Source organism: Wolffia australiana, chromosome 18 (genome assembly GCF_029677425.1).
Source record: "Wolffia australiana isolate 7733 chromosome 18, ASM2967742v1".
Taxonomy (NCBI): domain Eukaryota; kingdom Viridiplantae; phylum Streptophyta; class Magnoliopsida; order Alismatales; family Araceae; genus Wolffia; species Wolffia australiana.
Genome location: NC_135852.1, coordinates 4668014 through 4679645, shown reverse-complemented (window position 1 = coordinate 4679645; position 11632 = coordinate 4668014). Strand labels below are relative to the sequence as shown.

At 37.4% G+C, this 11632-nt stretch overlaps 1 protein-coding gene across 1 annotated transcript; it reads right to left on the bottom strand.

The window, feature by feature from the left end:
• Positions 1–2576: 2576 nt before the first annotated feature.
• On the bottom strand, positions 2577–11333 carry LOC144714889 (uncharacterized). The gene is made up of 23 exons (XM_078589695.1): positions 10950–11333; positions 9965–10219; positions 9770–9894; positions 9631–9675; positions 8222–8303; positions 7987–8055; positions 7648–7818; positions 7504–7569; positions 7096–7164; positions 6953–7003; positions 6753–6814; positions 6131–6415; positions 5356–5492; positions 5192–5286; positions 5080–5118; positions 4931–4987; positions 4454–4555; positions 4340–4391; positions 4213–4253; positions 3990–4054; positions 3805–3856; positions 3225–3336; positions 2577–2843 (listed from the first exon to the last, which is right to left on the bottom strand). The coding sequence occupies exons 1-22, from the start codon at positions 11112–11114 to the stop codon at positions 3238–3240; spliced, it is 2184 nt and encodes a 727-aa protein (XP_078445821.1). The 5' UTR covers positions 11115–11333; the 3' UTR covers positions 2577–2843; positions 3225–3237.
• Between the last annotated feature and the right edge of the window lie 299 nt (positions 11334–11632).

Here is an 11632-nt window from a genome sequence, read left to right as displayed (position 1 = left end):
AACAATATTTCAGTTCCAGATCCATCATGAAATTATGTCAGATAGATTGAAATATAGTCAGATCAAGTTCCAGATCACATCTCAGATAGATTGAAATATAACCTAATATATATAGGAATATACATTTGGTTTTTTTGGGTAGTGATGAACAAAAAATGTATAATGAAGTTGTAAGTTTATATTTAATCAAGTTATTGAATTTATAATATGGAATCACTTTGAAAGTCAGTGCGTTGTGCCATGGTGAGTATGAGATTTTTCTTATGACACTTGGTGAATTTATAAGCACTTTATGAAACTGATTTTAGTTAAGAAGATGCAGAAATTAGTGCATAACAAGCTCAAACATAATCATCACTTAAATGGAAGACTAAATGATTTAAATCTTCGGCGAGTAATAAAGGTTCACATAACATGAATGAGAAAAATATAATTCACTGCTAATATATGATAATATAATTAGTTTTTATTCTTAATGTATAGCTTTTATTCACTCACAATTTTCGCATTCAATTTCATAATAAAAAATTATGAATCACTATGTTTAGATGTGAATAGTGAGAATATGTATACAATAATATTAAAAATCATGATTTTAATAATTGTATTCATAATTGATGAAAAAACATAAAAGTGCATGATAGATGTGCATTTTATCATACCCAACTAAATAAATAATTTATAGACCACCTAAAATGACAATACATAAAGAAAATATGAGATGTATACCCAGTCTTACATGTGAGGCTGTGTTTATATATCGTATGATCTATCTTACTTTTTGAGCTTTTTGGCTCAGTGGAATCTTGTTGACAACGTTCTTAACTACATAGTTCTTAACTTGTGGTATCCAGTCTGGCAAGCCAAGCAGATGTGCATTGAGAATATATGGGTGATGACATTAATATCACATCTTAAGTGATCAAAATGTAAATGATAAGCACATTAACTCTTACTCCCAATTCCAATTGTCTTGGAGTCCCTTAAAATATAAACTTCTGTAAAATTTGAAACCCTAAATTCCATGAATCAGCAACCTAAGTACATTATTAGTGACTGTAATACAAGTGAAAGATAATAATTCTCCTCACCTCAAGTATAGATCTCAGTCCAATACTAAGGATGTTGCCTGATGTAAAGAGTATCACTCCTAGATAACCTCTATAAGTATAATAGACAAAACACATGGATGGAAGCTTCACCTAGAGTGCTGAATCCAATAAAAAATAAGCAAGAAGTTTAAGATTTTTTACTCCTAGATAACCTAAAGTTGAACAGTCAAATAATTTATCTTCTAGGTAAGTTATCTTAAAGATAACATTTGCGTTCACTCCTAAAGTCCCACTATCCTATTTGGTGTTTACTGGACACTTCTGTTTACATTCTAACTTTTGCCTTATGGGATAGGCAGCAGGAGATGTAGAATGTAGGAACTCTTCCTAGCACATATCCAGCCGATGCGTCACCTAAGTAGACTAGCATCATTTTCCATGATGAGAATTTGTCTCCCTCAGTGTGCCAAACAAGATTCACTCTATTACTAATGCTAGCACCTGACTGGCAAAAACTCTACGCCTTACTAATAAGATATTTGTGTATATATTATTGACTTTAGTTTGAGACTCTAATGGTGATTGAGCAGTAGAGAAGAGTGAAAACCTATTGATATGAGTGTTCTTCAGGCACCTTGATGAACTATATAATTGTAGTATCTTTCAAGTCAATCACTGTTCCATCACAGAACCTACAACACTAAGGTTTCTTGTTTCACTATGTCTCAAAAACACATTGAAAGTGTACCTTCTTAAAAGCCTCTAAGTTATTAAAAAAATTGTTGTCAAGTTTTATATGAGTGTATAAAGTTTATATGGGACACAATTGTCAGTATGCCAACTGTACAATAAAAAAGAGTAGTGAAAAATGAAACACCCTATCCATGGAGAAAAGAAAACATTTACACTTGAAAAGGTATAAAAAAAGGATTCTGAATTTGACTTTCCGAGATTGGATGCTCTAACCATTTCATGAAAACATTTACCCAAAGATTGGATGATCTTCAGGTGGCTTGTGTTTCAAAAAAGAGTGACGAGTCTTCCGAAAGAAGATGTATCCTGACGCACCGACGGAATGCATATTGTGCACAGGAGGAGAAGAGAATTGTAATCATCTATTCTTCGAGTGCCCTCTTGGTTGCATGATTTGGGCTACTCGAACTCCGACGGCCGTGAACTCGACATCAGAGGAAGCCTTTTGGGACTCAATACAGAGACTCGGCTCTAAACATTGACAAGTGGGGGGAAAAGCGTTGGCAGTACTCTGGGGAATATGGTGCCACAGAAATGACGTGATCTTTCATGGGGGGACGGCGTAAGGCATGTAACCAGAAAAGAGAGGATAAACCCCTTTGTAATAGAGCCTTACAGCTTAAGGCATGTAACCGGAAGGTGGTTACGACCTTTTTCGGGTGACCGCATTTTTGTTATTCAAAAAGAAAACGAGAAAACCTGGAATTCAATTTCTACAGACAATGACGCAATATAAACTGACTTTTTGGTGAGTAAAATGGATTGGCAATAGAGAAGAGAAACCCTTTGGGGATACAAATAATAATAATAATAACAAATTCTTCATAGCAGTATATATATGGGTAGCGGTAATAATGGGCTTGAGGAAAACAGGCTGAAAATAAAGGATTTGAGGCACGTGACGACCCATTTTAAGGTTGCTTTCAGGGCTTATCGGCCTGCTTGGTTATCTTCTGGGTGATTCCTTTGACTTACTGGAATCCAAGAAGAAAACTCCATTGCTGACTTTGGCATGGGCCCCCTTGCCACTGTGGGCAACTGCAACATGATGTTATACAAAGGACACTACTTAAATGATTATACTAATAATAATAAGATAATGATGATGATGAAGAGGTAAAGAAGAAAGAAGAATGATTGTAAGAAGAGGAATATGAAGAAGAAGATGGAAAAGAAGAATATTCAATGGAAAAATGAGAGTAAGAAAAACAAGAAAATAACAAGAAAAAGGAGGAGAAGACCAAGAAAAAAAGACAAAAAAGAAGAACTAGAACAATAAGGAGAACCCAGAGAAGGAGAAGATGAGGAAATAAAAGAACAAGAATAAAAAGGAGGAGAAAAAGAACAAAAAGGAGAAGAAGAAGAGGAACAAGAAGAATAAAATTAAGAAAAAGAAAGAGGAGAGCAAGGAAGATGAACCTGCCAAAGTGGACTAGCTGGGACCGGCTTTACTTGTGGAGGTGTTTGCCTCCTTTTCTCCCTTGCTGGTGTCCTCAGAGCGACTTTTTACTGCGTCTAGCTGCTGCTGCAACTGAAAATCGTCACGGAATTATGACAGACTACATCAGTAAAGTACGATAATAAAAAAAAAGAGAGACGTAAAAACCAGATACGGGAAGATGGGTTTATTAAAAGTAGAGAAATCGAGACCTCAAGAAATATACAGATGGGTTATATCATGAGGCACACGAATATGGAAAAAAAGCTTATGCTAAATACTTTAGAATGAGAGAACACTGTAGAAAATACAGAATAATTTTGATTGTGTGCCTGAGCAGAAAGACTTAATTCTCAAAAGGTTCTAAGATGCTTTTATGAAAAAAATAAATCAAGAACACAAAAAGGGGATAAAAATCTTCTCATCCCCTGTAAATTACCGAAACAGAGAGGTTGGTGAAAGTTTCACAGAAAGAGAGAGATAGAGAGGATCTATTTATGTGAATATAATCTATTCACTTATACAAAATGGCCCGAACAATGTTCCACAGATAATGCTCACCTGCAGTTGTTTCATTTTTGTAGCAGTCAACTCGTCGGTTAAGTTAATCATCCTGCAGCACAAAATAGATGCAGAATTAAAAAGGGGCAATAACCATAAGGATTTTTTTTCAAATAAACACATTATTTAAATATTGAGGATGAATCTCAAAGGCAAAAAATAGAACCAGCCTTAAATCTGTATACCTCGTTTGCAGTTCTGAGATCTGAGAGAGAAACATCTGCTCTCTTTCGGATGCCCCCAAGTCAACCTAAATTAAAAAAAATGATCATGAACATTTTTGTGGATACAAAACTGTTAAAGTTCCATCCTTTTAGTCCGATACACTAAAAAATTGATGATAAAAATGCCCAAAAGTGCAATATTTGAAAGACGAGGACACACAGTAGAAAGCTGAGAGGACCCTACCAAATTATTATCTGCATTGGCGGCTCGGGAAGTTGCACCAACTTGCACAATATCGAACAGAGCCTCAGGAGTGTCATTTAAGTTAAGAGATAAAATGGAAAATAAAAATAAGAAACTCCCAACCTACCATCAGCTGAGTCGACAAGTTGAAAGCTGTTTAGCAGGTTCGTAATAAGCTCCTACAAACATGGCAGGTAATAGTCAAAATCAACAGTTGATTAAAATTAAAAAAAGCTCAAACCTGTTGAAAAGAAATTTGTTGTTGAAGATTCTGCAGATGGGGTAACATGACGGAGGCAGGCATCATGACGTTATGTACTTCCTTTGCTGGCTGTGTTGAAAGCTGGATAAAAATCACAAGTGTGGAATCGATTAAGATAATAAGCACGAGAAAAAGTAATGAAACTAACTATAGAAATTCATGGGACAATGTTAACAAAAGTTCCGGACTTCAGGATCTCTATTAGAATACTTTTTAGTTATATGAGAAAAATCGAATTTATATCAAGTGTTTATTCGTAGTCATTTGAAGATTGAATGGTGAATAGACGCATGGAAAATCTCCGACACTATTCTTCAATCGTGGACGAAAAATTAAAATCGGGGAAGATCAGATTGATTGACATCAATAACTACTTGAATTCAAAAAATTTGGCCCTTAATTTTGACAAGTAATTTCAAGTTTAAAGCGATTCCAAAAGATCTGATTAGCACATACCAATGCCTTTGCAGCTATCCAGTCACCTACGCTTGCAGACTTCCTCAAAGGAGATCCCTGAAAGAGTTATTTTAAAATCCAGAGAGCGACAAGAAAAAAATGAATAAACGAATATTTAATAAATGAACATAAAAATATTGCCTACAAACCTGGGAAACCTTTCTTGAAACTGCGGATGATGGAATATCCTGAAATTCATGTACTTTCCTCAATCGTATAATTCAAAAATAGATAGGTATTCCTTAAGGCCCAAATAGGTACCTTAACAAGATCTACATTTTCCGACGTTACGGAGAACCGACCCTTTATTTGAACGACATTTGACTTAGATTTGTCATCAGATGAATCTCTGTAACCTAAAAGGAGAAACAAAAATAAGATCAAATTGCTTCACATGTGCATCAAATTGGCTGGCATTTTACAACCTCCTGATGACCTCGTAGGAGCAGACAAACTGTTTGCTGAGGCCCGATTAGGGAGCATCAACGGCCCACTGAAATTTTGTCCCTTCCGAGCCTCCTGCTTATGCTTATCAATCGCCGATATATTTTCACCGTCAAATCTGGTCAAAGTAGAATGTTTTTAATGCAACCCACATTGGATGAGAGCATCACTGTAAATGGAGTCCATGGGCATAGAAAGCGAGATTTATCTGATAGAAATAAAGTATAATACTGACGAACTCAACAAAAAGTTGTATATTTATCATACTTTACACACAACTTTAGCATATTCATAATATGGGTAGCCAACTGACATTGTAACACAAGGAACTGGTTTGATGACAAAAATGCAAAGAAAATCATTGAAGTATTTGCTAAATGGTAGCCGTTGGGCTATCTAAACCATTGAAGTAGATTCAAAAATAGAATTTGACAGTTTATTAAATGTATTGTTTCATACATAGCTTTTGAGAGAGGCTTTTAGAACATAAACTAATTCTGCTATAAGCAATCGTTTCTTCTTCTGGATTCCCTAAGATGAACTCTCATCAGCTTTGCAATCATTAGGATAAGAAAGGAATGAAAATTTTCATCGATATATTGAAACAAGAAATGTGCATCCCCATGAATTCGATATCATTTAGAGTTTTAAATGAACCCATGCGAGCCTACCCATTGTTAACGAAATAGAAAATAATTACGTATTTTTTGTCAGAGAAATTTCCAACTCGAAACTGAAACAATTCCAGATATTTACCGGTCAGAGATTCGGCCCCTATCTGATAGGGAATGGCGAAGAACATTCTGAGTTAGAAGGGGACCACTATGAACTTGTTGTCTGTCACGATCATTCATGCTGGAGTTCTGCCTGATTTCTGACCTAACCGCTGGTCTCACAGCACTCTTTTTCAAGACTCCTACTTCAGTTCCATTTGATTTTTCTTCAGTGATTGCAGAATGGACACCCAATTTGTGAGTTTCAGTTTCACCCTTTGCACTTATAGATCCGTTCTCAAGTACGGCGGCACCCACAGCACTTTCCCTGCATGAAACGAAGACCAAATAAGAGGGCAGCTAATATTGGAATATTGAGATACACGAAAATGAAATTATGGTGAAGTTCTTCTAAAAGAGAGAGAGAGAGGGATAAACACTGATCTGAAGGAGTGAAAGATAAAGCTTTGACTGAGGAGAATGAAAAACAGAGCCGCCAAATACTTGAGACAATTTATGCAAGCATGATTGAAACATTATAAAGAAAAGGAGAAATTATTCGAGATGAAATCGAAAACAGTACACAACTTGTGGAGTGAATATAGCTCACATCTGTTTCAAAAAATACTGGTTAAAAATGGAGCTGATATCCATTCGTTATATACCTTTGATCCCTGTCATTCTTAGACGCTAGTTCCTCCGCACACTTCTCGGAAATAGATGGAACCTGTAATCATTGGATTATCACCAAACTGAACGAGAAAACAGAAACAAACATGAAAATGGAAAATTTAAAGCCAATGTTGCAACATCCCACACAATTTCAGTTATAAGGCCTTTATTCTTTCATTAAATAAGATCTAACCTTTTCAGCAGGAAAAAATCTCAAGTTCCCGTCCTCCTCATCATCTGGTATCTGTTGGAAACATTCACAATGGAAAAAACCGAAGTCACAAAAGGTTGTACAATAGAATATACTTTAACATTGATACTCTGGAATATGTATACCAGGGCAGCCTGCGCTTTCAAATCCTCTAGATCAAAATTCCAAGCACTGACACCTCGTTGGTATTCACTCTGATGAATTTAAACAGTTAACATTAGAAAACTGAAATCACTAGGTAGACTAATCCATCATTATCAGCAACCAAAGTCGGAAAGTTTCCTGTGCTCAATAACGAAATCTAGACCAAGAGACTCTCCTCTGAAAAAATAGAACAGTTTTGAGACATTACTGAGGCGAAAGGCAAAAATGAAAACCTTAAACGAAACACTTTGATATCTTTCAGTAAGCACATTTAATCATGGATAAGACAAGAAACATAAGGGCATTTTTTCCTGACAGTTTTTATCGCAGTTGAGTTAAGATACTAAGTACTGGGTGATATAAAAGCCAAAATTTCCCTAATCGCTGACCTGAGAGAGTGCCTCTTGCTCAGCGGACGGCATTTTCTTCAGGGCTAGCTGAGCAGCATCTTTTTTCTGCAAAGTAAATAATGACTTTAAGTACTTAAATTTTCCTCATTGCGAGAAATTTTTTAACGTGGGAAACTAACAAACCTTGATTATATTCACACGTTCCCAAAGAGGAGGTAGATCGGCAAACATACCCTTCAAAGACACTTCTGGAGCCTTGACATTCTTGAAGAACGAATGTTTCAATAAACGTTCAGCGCTTGGCCTCTTTGATTGGTCTTTCACCAAGCACATTCCTACCATTTCTTTGAAAGACTGATCACGACTGAAAATGTCATAATTAGGAGTGTGCTCATGAAACATCAAACACAACATTAGTTAATCAGGGAAAACATAAATCTCTTGTCATGAGAAAATTGGGAATCTTGCTACTCAAAAGATAAATTTATCATCACCACAAAGACAGAAATACAAAAACAGTACCTTTGAAAATTTTTTATCACGCTCATAGTCGAGTCCAGGAGGAGCATTTTGAATTGTCATTAGGAGAACCTACAGCACAAACCAAAACGGAGAAAATATTCACTTTTCCGGTCACCAAAAATTTATTGCGGAAGTTGTGGCTCCTTATTCCTCGTGTTAGAGTAGATTTCCACAATAACTTATACTCCTAGAAAATACTAAAAATCCATAAATATCGTAGCCATTCAGAACAAACCTTCATGGGAGGATACTTTGAAAATGGAGCATGGCCATGTGCGAGCTCTAGTGCAGTTATTCCAAATGACCAGATGTCAACTCTGAAAATAATACCTGACGTAAGACGGCAGTCAACCTAGCAAAAAAAGTGAGACACGCATCCTCCTCAACTAGAATAGGAAGTACGGGATAACAGAAAAAAGCAGGTACATAAGGTAGCATGATCATACCCACAATTGGAAATATTTCTCAGGATTAAAATGGAAGATTTATGTAGTTAACCTACATCAGAGGCATTAATACTTAAAGCAAACACATTTGTCAAGGATGCTTATCGGATAATTTGAAAAAGTTTGGTATCATGCTGATGTCGTAGATGACAGTCATCGTGGGAAAACGAAAGGTTGCACAACTTGCGACATTTCCTTTTTCCATTGTTCATGACTCAAAATCCATTGTTTGCGACTACCAACCCTATGGTGTCAGTCCTGCCCAAATAATGCTGGCACTCGCCAATTGCTGGAGAATGTGACCAGTAGCCACTTGCAGGAGAATGACGCCAGTTACCACTAGCCAGAGAAAACATCATCCATTAACAACAACACTATAGTTGTTGCATTCCTGTGACTCTCTGTTTTTGTTGTCGTCGTAGAGGAACCTATATTTGTTGTCCAGCAATGTCAAACATGGCATTGACTGCCGCCGTCGTCGCTGTAGATGGACGTTGTCATCATCATTGGCTGACGATGTAGATGGACAACGGACAGACGATGAATATCAATGCCTAATTCAGACAAGCAAGAAATGAAAACAGACTTTGCATTATAGAGGACACTTCCGTCAATGCTACCAATGCCAAAATAAGCTAAGTTTCATTGTTGACAGAAAAGAACAGGGGTCAGGCCAACACCAGAACATGAGAGGTCAACCTGAATGCAAAACTCAAGACAGAAGGTATCCTCCTAGCCATACTGAAAGAGAAGTCTGAGACAAAAATCTCCTTGAAGTATAGACATGGATTGATGCCTTATGCCACTAAGAATCTCACAGAGAAACGCCAAAACTCTGTAAACAATTTTGAATTATTTTTTGAAGGAAACACAATTTTGAATTATAGCTGCCCCATTCAACAATATATTTGCTGTAAATTACTGAAGCAATTAAGATCCTAAAACAGAATATTACATAATGGAGCTGCAAAATAAACAGTCATGGAAATTCAATATCACTTCGGGACACTCCGTAATAAACCAGTCCAGGAGGCGGACCGATCAAACATGAAATTTTTTTTTGTAAAAAAGGCATAACATTGCAGGATCCATCATCTGAAAGGACTGATAACATAGATTACAAACCACCGTCACCGTCAAAAAAATAATCAAACGAGTGAATAGGAAAAACTCCAATATTCTTCAGGGGATAACTCACTTAAAATCATAACCTGTATCGCGCTGCAATACCTCAGGAGCCATCCTGCCAATAGGAGGAAAAAAAAAGGATAAAGGAAAAGATTTTCAAACCTTGAAACTGTTTCTACAAATTAATTAAAGTTGACCATGTATCTCACCAACACGGAGTTCCCACAAATGTATTTCTTGACCTTTGTCGATCACCCGCATCAAACATACAAGCTGAGACTCCAAAATCACCCAGCTTCACTGCTCCAGTACTGTCAATGAGTATATTCCCAGCCTATTGACAAAAAAGGTTGAATGAATTAAAAAACTAAGACATCAGCCAGAATAACAATAATAACAATGACCTTGACATCACGATGAATATGCCCATGTCTGTGGAGGTATTCCAACGCCTTTAGGGTTTCCTTGAGAATGGAGCAAATAACTGGCTCCTCAAAACCATCTGCGTGTGCTACTTTCATCAGATGCAAGCATGAACCTTCTGTCATGTACGGCATGACAACCCAAAGGCATCGATCCACTACAAAAGAGCAATACGCCCTTATCACGTTTGGGTGGTCAATTAAACTCATTGTTTGAGCCTCCCTTCGAATGTCATCCTAAAAGAAAGATACAGCAGAAAGCACCAAAAGAGAAAACATATTAGATTATAAAAGGAGATAAGATACAAATCTAAAAACGTTTTTCACTTCAGCAACAGACTCTAGAAAATGAGAAGTCCCACAAACGAGGAAGAAGATACAGCAGATAGAAAAAATATAACTTCATTCAGCTGACTGTCAGCTCACAAGTCATTTATGTTGTTCATGCCGACCACAAAATTTTTCAAGACCAAAAAGAGTCATTGATTTATTCACTCAGAGTTTGGTCCCATCCGAAGTAATTTATATGATCAGATATCATGCGCGACAGGGAATTACCGCAGAAAGATGAAAGCCTAGGAACCCATTTCAAGCGTTTTGAACAATTATTGATAAATCTTTGCCTTCCAATATCCCATAGTTAATGGAATTCCTTACACCCAACGGCCTTCCAGCTGTGCGGAATCATCCAGAAAAATTGATATCTGTTGATTCTGCTCTGCCGTGCAAGACGAAGGCAAAGTTTCAAGTTTTTAACACGAGTTTCCACGAAATTATCACCGCGCAGTCTCCTCGCAAAAAACTTTCCAGATGAATTCCCCCAAATTTTTAACCAAAAAAACAAATTTCCCAACGATCGACTCTTCCGCGAGTAAAATTCGGCAGTTAAACAGTTGGTAATAACCAAACACCGAGTCAACTAAAACCAAATGAACAAAAAGAGTAGAGATTCAGAGCAAGCACATACGAGGTTACTGTTGCAGCGGTCGAGATCCAGGCACTTGACGGCGACGACCTCGTTGAGAGGCAAGTAGATCGCCCGATACACCGTCGCGCTGGCGCCACATCCGACCTCTTCCAAAAGCTGATAATCCGACGGCACCGCCGAGAAATTCTTCTTCCCCCCTCCCATCCCTGCATGCGATTCCTCGCCGACTCCACTCCTCTTTATCTCAACTTTTTCCCGCGACGATCTTCAAATCCGATCAATTCTTCACAGATTTGATCCAAACTGCTTCCATCTCCGCCATTTCCTCTTCCTCTGACCTCGATCATCAACTCTAGATAGCGCGATTGAAATTCGATCTCCCCCAGCTCGAAGCAGCGAGCTAGAAATCTAGAGAAATCTAGAGAGAGAGAGAGAGATTGGAGGGTGAACTTAGCAGTAGAACGGACGATGGAGAAGAGGAGACGGCGGTTACGTGGCGTGGGGAGAACCGTCGATTCGTTGCGCCTTGTATTCCCTTTTTTTTTAAAAGGGGAAATTATTTAAAATAAGTATCCTATAATTTTTAATTTCGCGCCCGTCAATAATGTTGTGTATTATTACCAGGGGAGTCGCCCTCATGGAGTAACCCGACGAAGGACTTTCATTTATGCAAATAGTTTGTTTCTGGGGTTTTTCACAAATTGGGGCGTTTATTAGGGAGC